This window comes from Eretmochelys imbricata, chromosome 16 (assembly GCF_965152235.1).
Source record: "Eretmochelys imbricata isolate rEreImb1 chromosome 16, rEreImb1.hap1, whole genome shotgun sequence".
Taxonomy (NCBI): Eukaryota; Metazoa; Chordata; order Testudines; family Cheloniidae; genus Eretmochelys; species Eretmochelys imbricata.
The window spans coordinates 22,073,546-22,096,428 of NC_135587.1; the positions used below are offsets into that span (position 1 = coordinate 22,073,546).

The following is a 22,883-nucleotide window of genomic DNA, read 5'->3' on the forward strand; positions in this document are numbered from 1 at the left end:
AGAACATCAAATGTATGATATGTCTGCTAGGTAAGAAAGAGTCAAACATAACTCTAGATGGTTGTGCTCCGATACTACAGTGACGGGCGTCCACATAACTACGTGGACACACCGATAGAAAAGCAGTGCTAGTTTTGGAAGCAGAGATGGAGAAAACCATCTCCGAATTCCCCTGAAGCCCTGGGGAAGTTCAGCTCTGAATCCAAACTTCACTGCTGCTGTCCATGCCTATAACATGGGGATCAGCTAAGTAGGATGGGAGCAGCTACGCATCATTGATTAGGCTGTAAGAGGCTGCATGTGAAGCCGATTATTCTTGGTAAATATTGGTCCTTATTGCCAGTGATACTGTGTGCCTGGTACGCAGTATAGCATCCCTTTGCTTATTTAATTTTCCTCTGCAGAATCAGGGCTATTTTCTCCTTTGATTTGCAACACATTGTAAATACGGATAGCTGTAAACAAGACACTTACTTATCGATAGTGCCTTCCATGTAGTAAACCATGGGGAAACAACAGATGGCTTCCAAGAAGTGGTTCTCAGGCCTGGAAGAAGAGAGGCAAACAGCAAGAAGGTTGATAGGGGCATTTTATACTAGTAAGCAAGAGGAAAAGAAATCAGGAGTGAATGCACAGACGTCAATGGTGAAAAACTGATGCGACAGGAGAATCAGGCCATCAGATTTTAGGTATTATATTAAAAATGCTAAAATCACCCATTTAACTCCTCCCATAAATACACAGTATGAAACACCCATTTGAATGCAAGGAAAGATCTGATGCAATGGAAAACAACTTTGGAAGAGTACTTGCTTGTTGTCCAGTAGCAATACAATTGGGTTTAACTCTTTCCGGGACCTATAGTATGCACGGAGAGGGACGATGAAATTATACAGGCCATTCCCAGCAGTCTCTGCTGAAACTATAATCAATTTGTTCTTAAACCCATAGGCCTTGGCATCTTCATAACTGTTGTGCTTGCAGCCCTGTGCAGAGACAGAAAAGCACCGTGGCTCAGTGATCAGTCTATAGAGTTGCCCATCTGTCCTGACACTGTTAGTAAAATAAGGATAAAATGGCTGTTTTCTCCCCCAGGAAAGGGGAATCTTCTAACATTCAGACATGGCAAAAGCACTGAGCCAGCTTGGCTCTGAGCTGTGAGCTGTGCAGAAGCTCATGAGCCCCCAGAGTGAGAGAATGATCCTGCAGAGAGTTGATCTAGAGATGATTTGGAATGTATCCAAATTTCAACCTTCCATGTCTGGGCCTGAGGGCTTTGATGGCCCCACATCCCGGCTCACTTTCACTATTTTTCCTTTTTTAAGTTTTGAAAGTGAATTTTGTGCTGCGGGAAGGGATCAGAGTAACCAGTCCTGGAGAGGTTAGCTCTCTACTAACCGGGCCTAACCCAATACCAGCTCTCCCAAACTGCCCCACATATGCCTTGAACCTGACTCACAGGGATACTCTCCCAAAGGGAGTTCAGTCTCCAGGTCTATTCAGTCTTTGGTCTCACAGCTGAGACTTCTAAAAAGGAGGACAGTTATTGTAGTGGATTTAGTGCTAAGGACTCCTGCCCATGAGGGACAAGGCCAATGACTTGTTTCATAGACCCCTGGTTGACAGAAAGTAACAACTTTCAGTGACAGATGAACTGGGATGTGTCTGAATCAGTGACTTAGATCAGAAACATGAAAGTGCCTTTTTACATGACCAGGAGTACTTGTGGCATCTTAGAGGCTAACAAATTTATTAGAGCATAAGCTTTCGTGGGCCACAGCCCACTCCATCGGATGCACTGAATGGAACATATAGTAAGAAGATATATATATATACATAAAGAGAAGGTGGAATTTGCCATACAAACTGTAAGAGGCTATTAGCCTGGCTATTAGCCTAATAGCCTCTTACAGTTTGTATGGCAAATTCCACCTTCTCTGTATGTGTGTGTGTGTATATATATACACACACACACACACACACACACACAAAAATAATCTTCTTACTATATGTTCTATTCAATGCATCTGATGAAATGGGCTGTAGCCAACGAAAGCTTATGCTCTCATAAATTTGTTAGTCTCTACGGTGCCACAAGTACTCCTGTTCTTTTTGTGGATACAGACTAACACGGCTGCTGCTCTGAAACCTGTTTTTACATGACCAGTTCCCAACAATGAAATCAAAGCTGGTTTTGGGGAACCCCCCAGGCATGCCCTGAAGTTCAGATGTTTCCCTTGTGGATCAACGCCTAGAGATCGACAAGCCTCTAACACGTCACTGAGACTAATTCTGAGTTTAAGTTAAAGCTAATATGGTTCCCCTACATAGGGCTGGATCCTCAGCTGGTGGGAACCATCAATTCACACCAGCTAAGTATGTGTCCCACAGGTGTCTTCAACCTTACTTTTACACTCCCGTTAACCTGCTGCTCTAACTTATGCTAGCTGAAAAAGACCAAATTGGCCAAACTACAGCTGCAGGACTGATGCATGAAGATGTCCTGGCAAGTGGTGTGAGAGCCCATAAGTTGGCTCCATGCTGCTGGAAGATAATGCTTAAATGGGGGTCACTCTGCCAGGCTCAGTTAATCAGGCTTTCAGACTAAATTTCACTGGCAGGGCAATGAAAAGCAGCCGAACTGTACTAGTTTGGCCCCTCCTCAGAATGAGTTAGCTTATATTAAGGAAAAACAAGCAAAGGAAGAACAAAAGTAAAGTCTCACTGGGAGTGAGCACAGTGTCTGCTCTGTAACATGCTGCCTCGCAAAATGGCAGCTGCCACTGAAGACACCAGTTGTCTGGGAACTTCAAGGTGCAATACACAGAAAACAACTGGGTTATCAGTACAGAGCCATGTAATTATTGCTTAAAAGAAAAAGTTTACCACAGAAAACTAGAGAAGCTCCTCCATCTTTCAATAAAATGTTTCCAGCCCTCTCACAGATAACAGTGCGAGGAAAGCAAATGCTTTACAAAGCCACAAAGTAACCACCAGCAGACAGGCAAAGTGTCAAATCACAGCTCCCGCGTGACTCATTCTGCTACACGGTGGGGTCTGCACAGGACTGGCCTGGCACGTTTCGGATCATGCACTTAAGCTGCTGTCAAAAAGCAGGTGTTTTCACATTCTCGTTTTCCCAGGTAAGCATTACACCTATTCCCCTGGCAGCCACCGAAGAGGCTATGTGCAGATGTAGGGTCTATTCTCATCCCTATCACTGAACCAGTGTAACTGCACTTCTATCTATCTAAGGTGCATATATGGCCCCCATAGCCATACTGATCTCCTCACAATCTTTAATGTATTTATCCTCATTCAACCCCTGAGACTAGGGAAAATACTAATGTCCCCATTTTACAGATGGGAAGTTGATACACACATTTAATGACATGCCCAAGGTCACATACAAAATCTGTGGTGGAGCTGGGAATTGAACACCCAGACTTGTGTTCTCACCATTGGAGGTAATAATGCTGCCCTACCTTAGTAAAGTGCTTCAAGCCCCTGCCACAAATGCAAGTGCAAATAACATCACTGGAACCTTTAAATACTGTCACAGCAGCCTCTTACCTTGTCCAACCTCAAGCAGCAGAAAGGGGCTTTTACAGGTAGAAGGTGGCACAAAGTGGGAGAACTCCCAATGTAGGGCGAGTTCGGGGGGTAGCCTTTCACATATCTGCAGAGGAGACAACATGCATCAGGGCACGTGTATATTTTTCACACACACAAGGAACACTTATTTGCCCTGGCAAACACATTTGTCCATACACAGACTGTTTAGAAACACTGGAACCTCATGGGTTTATGCAGATCACAGTAAGGATGTTTTATAAATTCTTCCAAAACAGCCTAGGAATTTTTCAAGATAAGTTTATTTGAAAATACTTTTGCCATTTCCAGGCTTGGGGAATATCTTTTAAAGACTTTGTTCTCATGGACAGCCAGAGAACTAAGCAGACTGTGGAAGATAAAGGCATCTAGAAGCTTTTAACAGCAATGGGCCTGAACCCACATCTTAAATCTAAACATCACAGAATGGCATAGAGTTTCAAGCCCGATACAGATTCACAGTCTCACAGCACATTTGTAGGCAGGTTTTTTTTAAACATACTGGATATGCTGTAATTTGTGTTCCTGATATAACTGAAGGAATAGAAAGCTTTCAGCTTACAAGTAATTAAAAATATACGTTAAATTATAAGCCAAATAAATTTGAGTGAGTGTGGACACATGCATCTGCACAAATTGTTTATCTTGTAAGAGCCAACACAGAGAGAAACACACACACATACACACACACACACGATTCATTAAAGCAATGTCACAAATGAATGCAATACTGACTGCTACTTTACATTAATATTTTTACAGCTGGAATCAACATTTTACTTCCCTAATGATGGAGAATGCAGAATACAATCCCTTCCCTGCCCCTGAGGTAGCAGAGGAAAGGGAGCTGGTGGGGAAATTCTGCTAAGTCCACAGAGTGCTTCTAGCTCAGTGTGACTTCTTCAGAGGTCAAGGGATGCTTCTCCAAAACTGCAAGCAAGGAACTGGGAATAAGGCAAAACTGCTTCACCGTCAATGTCTGACAAGCTAATGTTTGAACACACTGAACTGACCACATGGTGTTGCTCTAGCACTGTTTTATAAACATATTCATCACTGACATAATTTCTGCTCGGCTCAGCATGTCATTGCTGATAACATTCAATCACAGTTTCCACAGCAATATAGCAGAAGCAGAGTAAAAACTATTCTCGGGAGGTTAATGTATGCTAACAGGATTTTAGTGAAGGGTAAACTAATTTCATTGGGTTTGTTCTTCCACTCCACTGGAAAATGCAAAATACCAAGATGAGCCCTGCTGGCTATTTTAATAGACAGCACAGATCTGAGGACTTTTTTCCGTTCTCGCTGGTGACTCCTGCATTGCACTTCAATACTGGCCTTGCTCTCTTTGAAGTCAAAAGTCCCACTGATTTTGACAGGACCAAGATCAAGGCCTTAGCAATGTGCTATCGATAGTATAATTTAACGTTCATAGTATGGGAGTGCCCAGTGGCCTCGATCAGGAACAAAGCCCCGTGGCACCAGGAGCTGTACATACAAATTATTGTTGTATTAACTGTTAAGCTCTCGTGCCTGTAGCTTATCAGTAATAAACAAAAGACAGATGCTTTTTTACAGCATCTGCAGGCAACAGCCAGGTGTGCCTAACCTGAAAAGGTCCCTGATTCAAAGCTAAGCAGGCTCACTGCTCTCCCTTTGTCCATCCCAGGGCAGACTCATGCTTTCTTTGTGTGTTTCACACAGGTGTAAATTAGCAGCTCAAGTATATAAGTAGGAGTCATCAGAAAAATTAACCAAAGGAAAATTTAGGCTGGATAGCAAGAAAAATCCCCTAATGCTGAAGCCTACTGGGCTTTGTCTTCCCTAGGGATGTACCCCCAATTCCCGCCTTCAGTCACTGATGTCACTGCAGTAGTACAAACTCCTAGTGTAAACCAGGAAAGCTGCACTTTATAATGGTGGAGCGTAACTCGGGCTCGGGGGTGGCAAATCCTTAGCATAGCGAAGGCATTAGACTTTGGAATGGTGACCCAAGAGACGTGATAGGGAAACCACTGCCTGGGTCACCGGAACTTAACCCGGAAAAACATTCGACAATACGCTGCGGGGAACAACTGTGCACTGGCTACGAGTCGGAGGAGCCAGATTACCTCTTAGATCTCCACCATCCCTAATTTCTGTTATTCAAGCAGCTGCCACATGAAATCATTTTATTGCTGTACATTTAACTGAGACGTCCCTTGATGAAAAAGAAAAACCCCCACAGAACGCAGCTCAGATTGCAAATTCCCTTAGATCTGATTTTATTGTTCCGTAACTCCAATCCATATAGGCAGGACTGTATGACTGTATTTTAGCTAGGGCCTGTCTAGGCATGATTCCTCGTTCCTTCACCCTGGGGTTGATCGAATTACCCGATGGCATCATAGAGAGTAGCACCCTTCAGCACAGGATCTTTGCTTTTAAAGATGCATGCTCAAAAATTGCAGATTGGTGCTTTTATAGCTCCAATATAGTTTATGCACCACAAATATTTTCTTCTTTGAATAACTGCCTTCTGCAGGGTTTCTTGCACCTTCCTCTGAAACAACTGGTGCAGACCACTGTCAGAAGCAGGCCACTGATCTGAGCTAGTCTGGCAATTCCTGTCTTTCTAAACCTCTCTCCTTTAATTTTTCTCTTTCTTCTTCACAATCTGCAGTATTTACTGTAGCTCTAACATAGGCCTGTAAATCTTTAATTTCCAGCAATTTCTGCAACTCTCAAACTTTTTTTTAGAGAGAATCTTTAATTCAAAATAAATTGAGATTTAGATGAATATATGTGTGCCCAGTGCCTTGAAGAAGGAAGAGACAAGATCAGTGGTAACTGTTAGATTTAGAGACAGGGTTATGGTAAACCCAGATGGATTGTTTACACCTGATTATTGAGGATTAACAAAAAACTGCAAAGAATGTGTATTTATTTCAAATTGTTGGGAGATGTCTCATTGTATCAACTCAAAGCACAGCTCAGAAGTGCAGCTTGCTTAGGTAGGTACAATAATTCAAATAAATAATAATAGAGGTTATCCCAATACAAATAGTAAATAATAGTCGTAGCAAGCTCACCAACTTTAAACTTCACAGCTCGGGTTTTCAAAGGAACCCAGGGTACTTAGACTGTAAGCAATTAGAGGCAGGTGTCATTTTTGGCATGTGTTTCTATAACAACCACCATCCTGGTCCATGCTCAGGACTCTTTACTCACTACCACAGTAAAAGTAATGAAATAATAATAAATAATAAATAATAATAATAATGATAATGAATTAGTTGAAAGACAATGGTAATTGGACATATAAACCCCTTAAAGTCTTTTGAAAATCCCAACCCCCATAGGAGTTGATTGCTTATGATGATGCAGTGACACTAACATTAAGAGATGATGCTCTCAAATGGCAACTCACTCTACAACAGTAAGTCCTTCGTCATCTGACTGAGTCATCTCATCTTCTGACTGGTCGCTGAGCAGATCACAGGGCAGGAGGGAAGAGCTGTCTGCTAGTTCTAGGACCGGGGCAATGCTGGGCCGTCTGTTACCTGATCCATTTTCAGCTGGCAGGGTCAGCTTGCTGCTGTTAACAGGACGACATTCCGTGTTCTGCAGGTCCATGGCTACTGTACCTGGAAAAGAAGAGGGAGGAAGGACAATATAAATAGCAAAAAATAAATCCAATGGCACTGCAGGGAAGAAAGAACAGGAAGAACATCCAGTCGCACTTTGTATTAAGGTTCTATTTATAAACAGTCTACAAAATCAGCTAATAATGATGAACAGATGGTATAAGCATGTTACAGACATCAGTAGGACATATTATTGATGGTTCTAAGCACATCAGCATAAGATGTTGCAGATGGTTCTAAGCAACCTATTGACCCATTGGACTCTAAAAATTGGTTACCTCTTTAATTAAGACAGCTATTAATAATTTCTAAATGGAACCTTGATATAAAGGGTAGCCAAACACTTATATCCCAGACACAAGATGGGGAGCTTTCACTAGCTCTGCCGTATCAGTAAGACTGCTTGCACTCATAAAGTTAAGCATGTACTTATGTGTTTTGGATTGGGGCCAGAACCTTGCAGGATTGAGCCCTTATACTGACAGAGGTTTGCTATAGAGCAAAACTGAATCTGTGTTCATCAGGGTAATGATCAGTATTTAAGGTGCTCCCTTCACTGTACGGCTGGGAAATATTTGCACCTCTTAGGCTGTCTGACACATTCACAATGACATCCAAAGCCATTGACAGGCAAGATTTCTATCCTTCATTGGGAATTTATAACATTGGTTTGATTTATAAAAACCTGGGGGGAAAAACATCTGCCAAAACTTGAACCAACCCATTCTGAAAATGTGGAGAACATTTACGCCCGAGTTTATCCTATTCAATTCCAAGGGGACATTGATCTGAAGCCAAACAATAAACATGTAAACACACTAATGAACAATTTCATTGCTCGGCAGAGCTCACATGACAGGCAAGGGATGATCAGATTATGGAGCTCTTGGGTGAGGGAAGTCTCATTGTGGTATATCACGGGGACAGAGCTGGATTTTGGGGGTGGGTTGAGGAGGTGTAACATCTTCCCTCAGTTTGACCCATTCTTATTTGTGATTCTAATTGCTATTTTTCAACTCACTGAATTCCCCGGATAGCACAATACATTTTCTTACTATATTTGAACTCAAACAACCCCATACTTGACCGGAACATTTGAGGGCAACCACTGTCTCCCATAGTTTCAAAAATGAGAATGTTCTGTTTGCTTGCATCGTTGCTATAGCAAGTATTTTGCTGCTTACGAACATTCTGGAGTCCTAATAGCTTGGTTCAGAAAAATCACATCATAACATACAATGTGAAATTATCCCCACGTGGCAACTGCGCCCCTCCTCACGTGGCCTGGTTTCCAAGCAGCTCATCAGCAGATCTTGTGCTCTTTTTGGATGCTGAAGCAGTGACCCCACGATGGAGCAAGCAGCCACTGGCATTATGGGCTATAACTAAGCCTGTGAGTCTGTCACGGAGGTCATGGAAGCCATGGTCCACACACCCCAGAGCACCTGCAGTCCCCTCACCCAAGTTTTAGTTAGGGAAATGCAGTAAAAGTAATGGACAGGTCACGGGCTGTGAATTTTTGTTTACTGCCCCGACCTGTCCATGACTTTTACTAAAAATACACGTGACTAAAACATAGCCTATAACGATTAGTCTGTGCTAGTCTTTTTCTGAAAAGTCTTAGCTGTAGAACTACAAGGCTTTTAAAAGGTCACCATACTGTTTATCATGGGAGAGATGATCAGAAACACTGAGGGATTTAGGTGCGTAAATCCCACTGAACTTCAAGTCTCTTCAATCCCTTACACACTTACGAATTACACCCTTGCCATCTACATTCCTCATCAAAGAATCCTCAAACATTTGAGAGTCAAAGAAAAAAAAAGTTTAAAACCTCTAATTCTTCTTGCATTCATAAATAAGTTCCACATTCCAAGTTCACTAAACTATGTCCAAGTTCTTGTTAAAATGTGGGTACAGCTTTGGCCACAATAGAAACTGGAGCAGGGATCCAAGGAGAATATTATAAGAATGACTGGAAAAGCGGCTTTTGTTTTAAACATGGATTAGTCAGAGTCAAATGAAAATGTCAGACACCTGGAAATTTAAAAAATACAATGAGAAGTCCCTGGCAAAATACCCATGCCAGACTAATACGTCTCATATCCTTTTATGTTTAAGTGGAACACTTTGTATCTTTCCAAATGGCCGGTAGAAACCTATTTGTGTATCTATACAATAGCTTGGGTGGGTCGGATGTAGTCAGGAGCTGAAAAGGAGATCTATACTGCGTACAGTGGCTCAGCTACACTGATCTAGGTATCCTGGCAAACCTCCTGTAGGAGAGGCAGTTTATATCACGCTGCAGCCCACGTGCAGCAGCATCTCGGTGGTGGCTAAAGCGCCACACTGAACACATCCCTCTTACCAAGATCATGGGTTGTTGTGCGTTCAGGTGATTAGTTCACAGTTGTTCACATTGGTAAAACATGGTGCAATCTGCTGACGGAAGGGCCTAAAGATTTTCGGAGTGGTATTATTAACACCACCATCCACCCACACTGTGGACGGCTCTTAAGAGGAGCGTTTGTCCAGAGAACTCCAGGATCATTTTTCTTAACTCTTTCAGTTTTACCTTTACGAATCTCTCTCTTTCCCACGCTGTAATTCATAGCAGCGGGGAGCTGTTAGCCTCACTGATTCATAGCCTCCTGCTGTCTCACAAAGACAATGCACCTCCAGCACCGGGCTTGCGCCTCTTCCTCACCCATTATAACCCCCGTCAGCTCCATCCATTTTGTAAAATAAGTGTGGCTCAATGTGGGGTGCCAAAACAAAGCAAGGCCAGAACAAAGCAAGGCCAGAACTTTACTCTGGAATGTTGCCATCTCATTAAATATTCAAAATGGAGAGTCTGGGTGGGATTTTTCAGCCCACATAAGAGAATTAGGCACCCAGTGACTTTCAGTGGGACTTGGGCACTTTTCTTCCTCACATCCTTGAAAAAAATCCCACCTCTTTTCTCCTACCTACGTGGGCCAAGATGTTCAGAAGTGATTCTGGGTTCCTCCATTCTTTGGGTGCACACCTTGAGACTTTCCAGGGGGGAGGGGTGCTCAGCACTTTCTGAAAATCAGGTGCTTTTAAGGTGTATTGAGTTGGCAAATCAAACTCAGCAATCACTTTTGGAAATCGTGACCATCGGTGTTTCATGAGTCTTTGTCAAACGCAAATATTTTTAAATAGCTACAAAAGAGGTGAATGCCACAGTGAACAAAGTGCAGGAGTTCGGCTTGCTCCCCCTTGTTGCTAGCCAACTAGCTGAATGCTGAGTGACCTACTTGAAGAATATAATTTCTATCTCTCTCTCTCATCTAAGTTTTGAAAAGGCTCCCACTGAGAACAAGCCAAGTAACAAGAACATCAGCCAGTGCTGTTCAGCGAGGAGCTTTGTGTCTTGCTGCTGGGAGAATTTTTGCAAGTTTATGCTCGAGTGTAAATGGATAAATGATTTGTCTGAAATACCATCTCCTGTTGTGCCTGGCTTCTCCCGACAAACCTCCCATTTCAGGCTGCCCAGAGAGAAGCTGGAAAAAAGGATTCATGGCCTTTTGGAGAAAGTGCACCACGCCACTTCAGCGCGACCTGCGCCATTTGCCAAGTTATGCAAGATAAACATGATTTAAAATGCAGACAACAGAGCCTATTCTTCTCTCCAAGGCATGGGGTATTTACGGGAGCAAGTAACTTTAATGCTAATGGACATGCTGGGCAATAACACAACTTAGCACCTGCAGGGAGTAATTGCCATCTGAGAATCAAGAAGGGGAGAAGTACCATTATCCCTGTTTTACAGAGTCATAGGTTCTAAGGCCCGAGAGGCCTACTGTGATCATCTAGTCCGAGCTCTATAGCACAGGCCCGAGAACTTCCCCACAATAATTCCTGTTTGACCTAGAGCAGATCTTTTAGAAAAACATCCAGCCTTGATTTTAAAATTGCCAGTGATGGAGAATCCACCACCACCCTTGGTAAGTTGTTGCAATGGTTAATTACTCTCTCTGTTAATTACTCCCACTGCCTGATTTCCAGTCTGAACTTGTCTAGCTTCAACTTCCATTGGATCTTTTTATACCTTTGCCTGTTAGACTGAAAAGCCCATGATCAAATATTTGTTCCCTGTGTAGGTACTCACAGACTGAGGTCAAGTCACCCCTGAACCTTCTCTTTGTTAAACTAAATACTTGAGCTCTTCGAGTCTTATCACTATAAGGCACGTTTTCCAGTCCTTTAATGATGCTTGTACCTCTTCTCTGATCCCTTGCCAATTTATCAACAAACTTCTTGAAATGTGGACACCAGAACTGGACCCAAAAATCCAGTAGTGGTTGCATCAGTGCAAAATACAGGTGAAAAACCTTTCTACTCCTATTCAGTCGTCCCCTGTTTATGCATTCAAGGAGTATTTCAGCTATTTTGGCCTCAGCATCACACTGGGAGCTCATGTTCAGCTGATTATCCACCATGACCTCCAAGTCCTTATCCCAGGAACATGTAAGTATGGTCTACGCTCTTTGTTCTAGATGTATATATTTACACATGGCTGTATTAAACCACATATTGTTTATTTGTGCCCAGTTTACCAAGAGATCAGATCACCCTGTATCTGGTGCCTGTCCTCTTCATTATCTAACACTCCCCCAATTTTTGTGTCATCTGCAAACTTTAGCAGTGATGAGTTTATGTTTTCCTCCAGGTCGTTGAAAAAAAAAAAAAAAAGTTAGATAGAGTAGGACCTAGAACAGATTCCTGTGGGACCCCACTGAAAACACACCTAGTTCACCCAGATTCCCTGGTTACAATTACATTTTGAGACCTGTCAGTGAACCAGCATTTAATCCATTTAATGTGTGCCATGTTGATTCTGTATCACTCTAGTTTATTCACCAAAATTGTGTGTGGTAGCAAGTCAGATAAGGAAATCCGGGCTGCCCATAGACACAGCCGACAGTGGCTGGTTCAGGAACAGAATGCTAGGAGGGAACATTTTGGTCAGCTGTGTACAGAGAGCTATGTCGGTAAAGCCATGGCCACCCTACCCTTTTTATTTATAGTTGTATGCAGCGCCTGAGAGCCCCCGTCAGGGAGCAGGACCCCATTGTGCTCAGGGAAGTGCAAACCCAGAACAAAAATACTTTCTTCTGCTGTCATTTTGTTACATCTAGGAGAGGTCGATCCAGCCAAGCCTTTTTCGTTGGGAATAATTCAACATAGTACTTAGCGGTGAATTTTGCTGGCAAGGTTACAGCTCACAGAGACCAGGGAGGAGGATGAATCATAGCAGATACAGCTGAGCCCGCTCAGGCCATGCGGTTGAAAAGCCAGCAGTGACAGAGCCTCACTGCTTTCCGCAGCAAAGGAATGGAGCTTCGTTACTATAAGCCCTGGAACTAGTCAGTGAAATATGGAGGCACAGCCTAAAACCAGAGGGCTACAGGGGACTACTGAAAAGCTGCTGTCTATCACCCTCTGCAATGACAGCAGACCAGGAGAGCACCTCGCAGGCCAAGTGCAGGGAGTAGCCAAAACGACTGCAAAAGGAGAGCAGACCTTCCCTTCTGCAGGCTGTGGCTGCTGAGCTCTCTGTGACCGATTCACACAGTACCACAGTGCACTCCTTCTGTCACGCTGCAAATCCTATTTACCGTGCAGAGCAATGATCCAGCTCCAGTAGAAATACGTCCGAGGCAAACTAACCCCCGCCTCAGAACTGTCCTGTGCTGCTGCAACTCCAGTCTCGCCCAGGCATGTTCTCGCACTTCACAAGCAAGGCGGGTTTGGTCGAACCCTCCTGAAAGGGACAGCTCTGGGAAGCCAGCGCTCCCGCAGACATGAGGCCTGGCCGTCCAACCCGGCAGATCCTGGGGCCTCGTGAGACAGGGGTTAGAGGCAGAAGTAATGGACAACTCCCACCAGGAATGGCTTCCACTCCTTGCTAGTGCTTGGGCCCCCGCTCCCCTGGCAATGAGGCTCCAGCAGGAGCCAGGCTGCCAGTGGACGCGTCTCTCATGGCCGTAGAGTAGCAGAGTCTGCTGGTCGCAGCATTAACTCCCAGTGGATGCGTCCCAGGGGCAGCTGGCCGCAATGCCTTCTAGAGAAGCTGGTCCCTGGATCCACCCTTCCTAATTCCCACTGTGCACCCACAAAAGGGATCTTTGTAGAGCACGAGGAGCTGCTGCAGAGGGGACAACATGGCCCTAAGTATCCCCTGCATCCCTGGGCAGCTTCCCAGATTTCTGTCTCTCCAGTGTGTGGAAGAGAGAGCCCCATGCATCAAAACCTCTACCCAAGCCTTGCAGCTTTTCCCAGCCCTCAGTTCGGCTATGAAATAGCTGTGAGCCAGGGCGAGAGCAGGGGCCAGCTGCATGACAGAAACATAAAACACTTTAATAACCTGCTTATGGCATTTCACTGCTAAGAGCAACGTTAAAACAAACGATCATTCACTAGGGGAAACAACAGGAAAGCTACATCCTACTGCTCTGTCCCAGTGGCCTCTCTCTACATTCTCTTACTGTAGAAGCGGATGGCAAGACAAGCTTCTCTTAATGATTTCACTTAGCTGTTTGTTGGGTACCGACTACTTTTCCCAGCAAGAGCACGTATGATCCTGCGCTGGCAGGGAGATGACGCAGGTGCAGTTACAGAGCTTTCCCTCCCCAGTACACTATACTGCTTGCTTTTGCCAAAGGTAGGAACATGAATGCTCAAGAAACCACTTCAGGGGTTCACTCTGTCTGGGGACTGAAGCTGAAGACCAGCAATAGCATGTGCAAAAGGATGAGAGAAAAGAGCTCCCTTTTGCTCGACAGCACGTGGTCTGAGCTATTTCAAAAGGGTGGATACACAGACATCTGCTGTGCGAAGGGCCATGTGGGATTCCATCACTGGCAATATTTTCAACTGTTTTTTTCTCCCTGCCTCTGTTTTCCTTGTAAGAAGCCAACGAGCCGAGTGCTACTGACTTATTCATTTGTCATCTGCACTGCTGCAGAGTACGAGATCCTTCAGTGCAGATTAAAACAAATTTGCCAAAGAGAAATTGGCTCCATTTCTCCAGAGACCAAAAAGGGTGGGGCTGGATTCCCTGCAGAGGGAAAATGGGAGAAAGTTAATTTCCCCTGTGACTCTTCGGCTACTGAACAATAGACAGCAAGGAGGGGGAAGGGAAGTGTCATACAGAAGAGCAGGGAAAGCGGCTATTTCTGCGGCGAAGGGATGTTGGTAATTTGGAAGGTAGAAGGGAAAGGGAGAGAGCGTTCATTAATTACCGTAGGTAACAGAACTGTACAGAGCTTGCTGTTTTCTTGGCAGCCTGGATCATTCCTAAGCCCAGAGCTCCCAGTGAAATCAATGAACGTGTAACTCAGGGCAGCATTTGTTTCTACTATATTTTGAAGTAGTACAATATCCTGGATCTGTCATATTGTTATGACTACTTAGAAGTTAGTAGCAGTTAGCACAACCAGGAAATGCTTAATAGCATGCACTCTTAGCACTTAAAGCTTTTTGCAAAATTAGCTAAGCCCCAAGCTCTCTAAGAGGTAGGTGGTGTTATCCCATTATATAGATGGTGAAACTGCATCTATGCTTGCAAATTCCATAGCCACAATTCTCCATCAGTACAGCTCCCACCCATGATAGCACCAGCGGAAGCAACAGCGTACATATGGATCTGAGCGGGATTAGACAACAGGGTGATACAAATGCACAAGCACAACTGGAGACCTGTCAATCCTGCAGCCTCCTCTGTTGCTCTCAATGGAAGAGCAGTACTGGAGGTGAGAAAGTGTCTTTGCCAGCAAACAGCGTACGTCAGGGAGGTTAAGTGACTTGGCCGAGGCCGCACAGTGCATCAGTGGCAGAGGCAGGAGTACAAACCAGGAATCCTGACTCCCCATTCTGTACTCTAACCATTAGACAGAACTCCCTGAAACCACTGAAAGTAGCCTGACTTTCTCCAGCTTTCACAACAGTTCAAATTCAGGTTTGGGTTTGGGTCTTGGGTGAAGTTTCTGATTTCATCCAACCCAAAGGAGCTGGATCATTTGTGTTCAGCAGAAAAAGGATCGCAAAGCACTCTCGCTTAGTTGTGAAGGTGTTTCACATCCCAGTAGCCATGTGCTCACTACCAGACATCTACCACTCACAAAACTCCTTTGAGCAGGGGGCCTGGTTTGCTACCACAAAAGGAATTACTCACAGTGGACTCAACAGGAGTTAAACAAAAACCAAACGCCCCATGGAGACTAGAGTGAGGTTTGTGGGAGATACTGTCACTCTGCTCATTCACACAGCCTGTGCTACTTTCCTCTCTTCCATTGGGAGGGCTAGAAGGACTCACCCATACTTGCAATTATGCTGTGAACAGGCAGCCTGGATGGGCCGTCATAGATCCCTCTCCCGGCAAACCCCTTCTTCTTTTGCTTCTCCTCCTGCTTGAATATGAAGGCAGAGTTCTCCTCCTTGGTGATGTTAATGTAGAAGCAGGTGTCAGATGCCGTCATGATGTGCCGTGGCCCAGGGTTCAGCAGGATGCTCTTGTTCTCTTCCCTCCTGATGCCGATCAAGCAGACGCCATACCTAAGGCAGAAGTACAATGTGGACATTCAAGGCCACTCCCTAGAAAAGACTCTGTTTTCTTTTGCAAAGCTACTGCATGGGCCTCAGTGAATGTCTCCCACCAGCGTTACTGACCCAGCGCATGGAAAATGGAAGCAAATGTAAACTCTCCTCTCACTTTGCAACTTTCCAAACCAATGTCGGAGGGAATTGGATTAATCCAGTCCCCGCTGCCCTGCTATTTACCAAGAGAGTTAAACGACCGCGACCCGTGAGACCGGTACCAAAAGCCCCAAGGGATCCCCACACCAAGGCTTCGAGGTACCGAACCAGGCTGGCGCTCACTTTTTGTGTGCGTGGAAGGCAGCGTAGGTGAAGCTTTTCCCTTCGTATTCCATGAAGAACTTGCTGTCTCCCATGCGGATGTGGTATACTTCGTTGCCTGAGCAGCGCCCATACATCCTTTGCCACTGCTCCGGGGACTCCTGGCCTTCTCTGTAACCAGAGGAACAGAACCCTGCCTGTTAGGGGCTTGTGCTCAGCTCCACCACCATAGTGCGATCTCACTAGGGTTTTCCCCCCATCACCGTGGTATCGGGCAACTTCCTGGAAGGCCAGCATGCTTTCCGAGCCCAAACCAAGTGGGGGAGCCTTGTTTAGGTTAAAGCTGGTCTTGTGGGAATTATGGGCCCAGTCCAGATGGGCCCTTCCAAGGATGTGTCAGTGGGGAAGCTGGTGGCCAGGAAGGGAATTGCAGGGGGGAATTGATGAGCCTGCGCCTTCAAAATCCATGACTAAAGAGTCAGGCTCGGCAGGCCCTCAGCAGCGAGAGGTGGGTGCTGTGTTTGCCACCCCAGACTAAAGTGAAGGGCATCTGAACACCTCTGCCCCCGACCCAACTGCTCCATGTGTCACGCAGATTATTGACAACAGCCTCCTGGAATGACTGAAGACGACCCAAAGTTTGCTCTGCTGTCATCCTGTCTCACAGGACAGTCTCTGTCCCTTTAACACAAGATCATTCATTCTCTCAAGGCAGATTTAAGTCAATATAGATCCAGATCTAAACTTTGTAGCTCAGGCCCAATCTCTATTTTTAACCCAATGCAAATGTTAAGACGACAACCCCAGAGTGAAGAATGTGCAAAAATCATTCCTGCAAACAGAAGCCAGTTCATGACTAAAACAGCAGCACTCACTGGCCCCTGGATGTATGAACCAGCAGGGTGATGAGCGTGGAGGTTGCTGGGCAGACGCAGTTCAAAGCCAGCATGGCATATTTGCACTCTTCCTCGCAGACCACATGATCTGAAAGTAAAGAGACAGTGCAATTGTTTCCCACTGAGCAGCACTTTCATTTTTCCGATTTACACACCTCCTACAACATGTAATGTCCCAAGGATGATCTTCTAGCTAGCATGGGAGGATGGCGGGGGAGGGGGTTGCACAGCATGCATGGCTATTTGAGGATGCTGGAGATCATTTGTTTTATGTTCCAGTCCCTGTGAAGTCTGCGCAGATTGATTAAGCACAGAAGGGGCCACAGGGAAAAACATCTTGTTTCCAGTATGTACCATAGATGTTTTCAACTAATCAAAAACCCATCCTTGACGACACATGGGGAGCAATGAAAACGAGAATAAATGCAGGGAGGAAAGACAGATTCACAGAATGGAAACCTGACAAGTAAACAGAACCCAATCCAGACACTGCCCACCCCCAAAGGCAGAGTAAGGGGAGAGGGATGAATTTCAAACCCCAGGGTCTGGTTCATATTCATTCTATGAAGGACGAGGTAGCACACTGACAGCCTGATGAGCTGTACTCGATCTCAAGTGTTCTCTTTCAAGAAAAAAATGGATCATTGTCCAAAAAAATAATAATCTGGTAACATACTTGAATTTAGGCCCAATCCTGCCACTGATCCCACATGGTCATTTGAGGGCAGAGAGATGGCAGAATTCACAGTCCAAATTATGCAAGTTTATCATGGGGATAAACAAACGCTCAGAAAAGAAGAAAAGCTCTCTCACTTCATTGTAATTTCCCTGATCACAGATTCTAAACTGTTCTGTACTTTACAACACTGTCGAACCTACAATCCCATTTCGGGACATTCCCCAAGAAAACACTTAAAAGACAAGGACCATACCTAAAAATACAAACACGACATTTTTAAAAGGTTATCAGAAACTTTTGGCAAGGTTTAAAAGTTTGGTTGTATTTTGAATTGGTAGATACGTATCTGCCCTTCCTCATAATGGTCCAGGGGGACTATTCTGCCAGTGACTTAAATCCTTGACTCACATTAGCATTACTAGATGTAGGAACATAAGAACTGTCATAGTGGGTCAGACCAAAGGTCCTTCTAGCATGGTATCCGGTCTCCAACAATGGCGAGTACCAGAGCTTCAGGAGGTGTGTACAGAACAGGGCAGTTGGAGTGATCCACCCTGTCTTCTCCCAGCTTCTGACAGTCAAAAGGTTTAAGGTCACCAGAAACATGGGGTTGCATCCCTGGACATCTTGGCTAATAGCCATTGATGGACCTGACCATCTCTAGTTATTTTCTTTTAACCCAGTGATATTTTTGGCCATTGCACCATCCCATGGCAATGAGTTCTATGGGTTAATTGTGCATTTATGTGAAAAAGTACTTCCTTTTGTTTTTATTAAACTCACTGCCTATTAATTTCATCTGTTTTTCTTTTGTGGGAATGGGTAAATAGCACTTCTTTATTCACTTTCCCCACACCATTCATGGTTTTATAGACCTCTAGCATATGCCGCCTTAAGCGTCTCCTTTCTAATCTGAACAGTTTAATCTTTCCAGTCTCTTTTTGTACAGAAGTTGTTCCATCCCCTTGATCATCTTTGTTGCCCTTCTTTGAACTTCTTCCAGTTCCACAATGTCCTTTTTGAGATGGAGCAACCAGCAATGAAGGTGAGGGCACACCATGAATTTATGTAGCGGCATTATGATATTCTCCATCTTATTTTCTATCCCTTTCCTAACAGCTCCTAACTTTCTGTTTGCCTTATCAGTGTTGACTGGCATTTGCCAGTTTGCTGCCCAGTCACCCAGTTCTGGGAGAGCCCTCTCTTCACAATCAGCTTTGGACTTAATTACCATGAATAATTTTGTAACATCTACAAACTTTGCCTCTTCACTGTTCACTACATTTTCCAATTCATTAATGAATATGTTGAATAGGACTGGTTCAAGTACAGATCCTTGGGGGACTCCCTTGCTTAGCTCTCTACATTATAACACCTGACCATTTATTCCTACCCTTTGTTTCCTTTCTTTTAACCAGTTGCTGATTCATCAGAGGACTTTCCCTCTTGTCCCACGACTAATTAGTTTCCTTAAGAGCCTTTGGTAAGGGACTTTGTATAAGGCCTTCTAAAAATCCAAGTACATTATATCGATTGGATCACTCTCATCTTCATGCTTGTTGATGCCTTCAAAAGAATTCTAATAAAACGGTGAGGTATGATTTCTCTTTATAAAAGCCACATTGCTTCTTCCAACAAATTCTGTTTATCTACGTGTCTGATAGTTCTGTCCCTGACTATAGTTTCTACCAATTTGCCCAGTCCCTAAGTTAGGCTTTCCAGATCACCTCCAGAGTTCTTTTTTATTAAATTTAATTCCTGTGCTGTAACAGGTAGAGGATGGATATCCTAAAATAGCTGCTAGAAGGACCAAGAAACTAGAGTAGATCAGGGCAGTGGTGACACCAGCAGTGAGAGGTTCAGACTGGTGGCTGGAAGAAACACTGGAACCCACTGGTGGTGAGTAGCAGCGAATATTTGGGAACATCTGTAGATTGGTGGCTGTGTTCAGCAATAAGTCTCCCCTCGGGGTTCCTGGTGTGAGTAAGGCAGGCGGATCTGGCCTTCCGGGGGAAGCCCATATCTGCTCACACCAAACTCACCCGCAAACTTGACATGAAACTTGTTTTCAGGCTTTAGAATCTGAACGTAGAGGGGGCAGTTGGGTGCAAAATCCTTCACAGCCCAGGCTCTCAGGATGGTCTGATGGTCCTGATGAAAGAGAAAGGCAAGAGCAACGCTATAAGCATCTCTCTGGCAGCTGGGTAGGTTCCAGCACCTCCATGTTTTGGGCTTAATTCACAAGCAATAGTGCCTTGTGATCACAGAGAAACAAGCATGGGCAGGTTCACTGCAAACACCCAACCCTCCCAAGCTGCCCCTCCAGAACAAATGTGGAGTCTGGAAGTGAAACAGGAAAAACAGGAGTTCAGTCTAGGATTTGCACATTTCCTGCAGGGTCCTTTGAATAGCCCAGCCTTAACCTCCTGATATCCCAGATCAGTAACTGATTTGCTATATACACAGAATCTGACAAAGGCCATACACACCAGGTACATGTTGGAATCTGAGTCATCCCAATACCAGCACGGAGGGTTACACACCTGCCCACCTCCCCAGGGATCTGATGAGAAGATATGCCTGAAATCTTGGTAAATAATTCAATATGAACATGCATCCAATGAAGTGAGCTGTAGCTCACGAAAGCTTATGCTCAAATAAATTGGTTAGTCTCTAAGGTGCCACAAGTACTCCTTTTCTTTTTGTGGATACAGACTAACACGGCTGCTACTCTGAAACCTGTCCCCACTATGAGAGGAGTGCCACCCTATGCTTAACTTGTTCTGTGGCCACTAGTCAAGGGCGGGTTCCTCCCTGGCTAAAGAAACAGACCTACAAGGGGTCCTAAAGAGACCCTGACTTTCACTCTGTGGGTCACTTCCTCCCACATCAACCTGGTGTGTCCTTCCCCAGGCACCTCTGTTCATTCTCCAACCAGAGGGCAGCAGGCAGACCATGCCTCTCATTTAGCTGGTTCCAGTGACATATTCAAACCGTATCGTCATTTCCCTCCAGAGTTTGTTAGACGATGCGCTTAAATTCAAGTGATTGAACCCCAGACCTCTTGATCTTAACACACAAGCTTCTACTGCCATCTCTGTTAGCAGCCTTCTCATCAATCTCTGTGTTACCAATTTGTTATTGCAACGGTTTTAGTAAGGTTTGAATTGATTCAGTAATTAAAGAGTATATTTCCATGAAAAATCCACACCCCTGAGAGACGTAGCAATAGTGACCTAACCTTTGGATTACATAGCACTAGGGGCCTCTCAGGGAGGTGGATTACCTACGCCAACAGGAGACCCCTCCAGGCAGTGTAGTCAGTGTCTACACAGAAGCGCTACAGCGGCACAGTTACAGAGGTGCAGCTGTAGTGTTTGAAGTGTAGACATAACCTGACAGGAATCGGATCAGTGCAGAGTTTCACAGAGGAAGTAAAGAGTCACTTGACCAGACAAACACACCAAACTGCCCAAAGGAAACATGATGCACTTTACGTTTCATTTTAAAAACATACAGAAGAGCAGGCTAGGCAGGGACTGTCTAGAGTCACCTGAGTGTATCTACGACATGGGAGAGGGGACCACTGTTCCCTCTAAGCTGTGCAGGCAGACACAGATCCTAAACCCCGTGCACATGGTGAAACACCACACACACAAAAATTTGCACAGAAGAAATTTTTTGCGCACACAGCTTGTCAAAAATTAGAGGGAACATTGGAGGGGAGTCACCTGACTCCACAGACAGATGTTCAGGCTATTCCCTGAACCATGGGGAGTGGTTACCCTACGCCTGTTCTCTGTAACGTTACATCTACACTGCAATAACACCCCCCCACACACACACACACACACACACAACACTGGGTCTTGGAGCCTGGATCAGCTGACTCAGGCTCGTGGAGCTGAGGCTGCAGGGCAAAAAGTAGCAGTGTAGATGTTTGGGCTTGGGCTGGAAGCCTGGAAGGGGTTGGGTCTCTGAGCTCAAGCCCAAATGTCTGCACTGCAATTTTCAGCCCCAGCCAGAGTCAGCTGATCCATGCCAGCTGTGCCGTGGGTCTTTTATTGAAATGTAGACGTACCTGACCTGAAATCTCCCAGCTCCCTGTTACAAAGGTGCCATGCAGGCCTAGGCACAGGGTAGCAAGGACCTTGGCACAATGATGTTGATTAGAGATGAAATTTCAGCCTTCAGAGGCTCTCTCAATGGGGAACTCTAATGCAGAGACTCTGGATCCATTGAGAGCAGCCCCTCATTTCTGAACGATTTCCATTGACGTTTCTGGTGATTCACACAGGGCCAAACGGTGAAGTCTTTATTGTCTCCTTACTCAGGAGTTAGCCTGGCAGGAGAACGCCTTGGGGACCTGGCCCATTGGCAGGTTTTTTCAAGCCCACGTGTTCTCTCTCATGACCCTCTTCCCCTTCCCTGTGGCCGTGGCAAAGTCACAGTCCTGACCTGATGGCAGCCCACACACTTGCATGGTAACCGTGACTGTAAACTGGTCTGTGACCTCACTGTAAATCCCAGCTAACGCATCTCTCTTGCCCCATGGGAACATAAAGCCAACAAGAGTTCACTACTCGACAGGGACGTTCTGCTCTTCCCACCAGGGGCTACAGCCCATTCAGGCCAATAGTGGGAGCAAAGGTTCAGTCCAGAATAAAACGAGACAGAGGAGAAACATGTCCTGGAACCACACAGAACAGTCTGCAATTGAAAAGCTGGTGTAGCTGCAGCTAGCCACACGCGGTCTCCCCAGGCCTGTCTGGAGAAACTGGCCGCACTGCGGCTTTGTTCCAGTTTTATGCATCTCAGTAAATATGCACCAGCCGATGAGACAATCTGACACACACAGACCATCACGAAAGCAGCAAGACCAGCAAATAGGAACATGGGAATCTTTTCAGCAATACGGACACAGCCCCTTGGCACATGCATTAACATGGAAAAACACCGTGGGTGCAGAATGCCACCATATTTTAATGCAGTGGTTCTCGTCCTTTGCCATACTAGGACCCCCTTTGCATACCAGCATTCCCCCACCCCCAAGGACTATCCGTTCCATCCAGCCAGGATCTCTCTCTTATTTAGCACTCAGGGGAGAGCTGAGTGAGTTGTGACCTCCTGATAGCTGTTTATGGCCCACCCCCGCAGGTCGTGATCCCTGGGTTGAGAACC

At 45.1% G+C, this 22,883-nt stretch overlaps 1 protein-coding gene across 4 annotated transcripts in view; it reads right to left on the minus strand.

The window, feature by feature from the left end:
* KCNT1 (potassium sodium-activated channel subfamily T member 1) overlaps positions 1 to 22,883 on the minus strand; it is a 194,008-nt gene that overhangs the window by 21,419 nt on the left and 149,706 nt on the right. For all 4 annotated transcript variants that reach the window (XM_077835879.1, XM_077835882.1, XM_077835881.1 and 1 more), the window contains 8 exons: positions 19,745 to 19,853; positions 17,003 to 17,111; positions 16,149 to 16,298; positions 15,586 to 15,824; positions 7,025 to 7,241; positions 3,574 to 3,679; positions 814 to 986; positions 475 to 546 (listed from right to left, as the gene is read on the minus strand). In XM_077835879.1, coding sequence (XP_077692005.1) covers positions 475 to 546; positions 814 to 986; positions 3,574 to 3,679; positions 7,025 to 7,241; positions 15,586 to 15,824; positions 16,149 to 16,298; positions 17,003 to 17,111; positions 19,745 to 19,853 — 1,175 coding nt within the window. The remainder of the gene's footprint in view (positions 1 to 474; positions 547 to 813; positions 987 to 3,573; positions 3,680 to 7,024; positions 7,242 to 15,585; positions 15,825 to 16,148; positions 16,299 to 17,002; positions 17,112 to 19,744; positions 19,854 to 22,883) is intronic.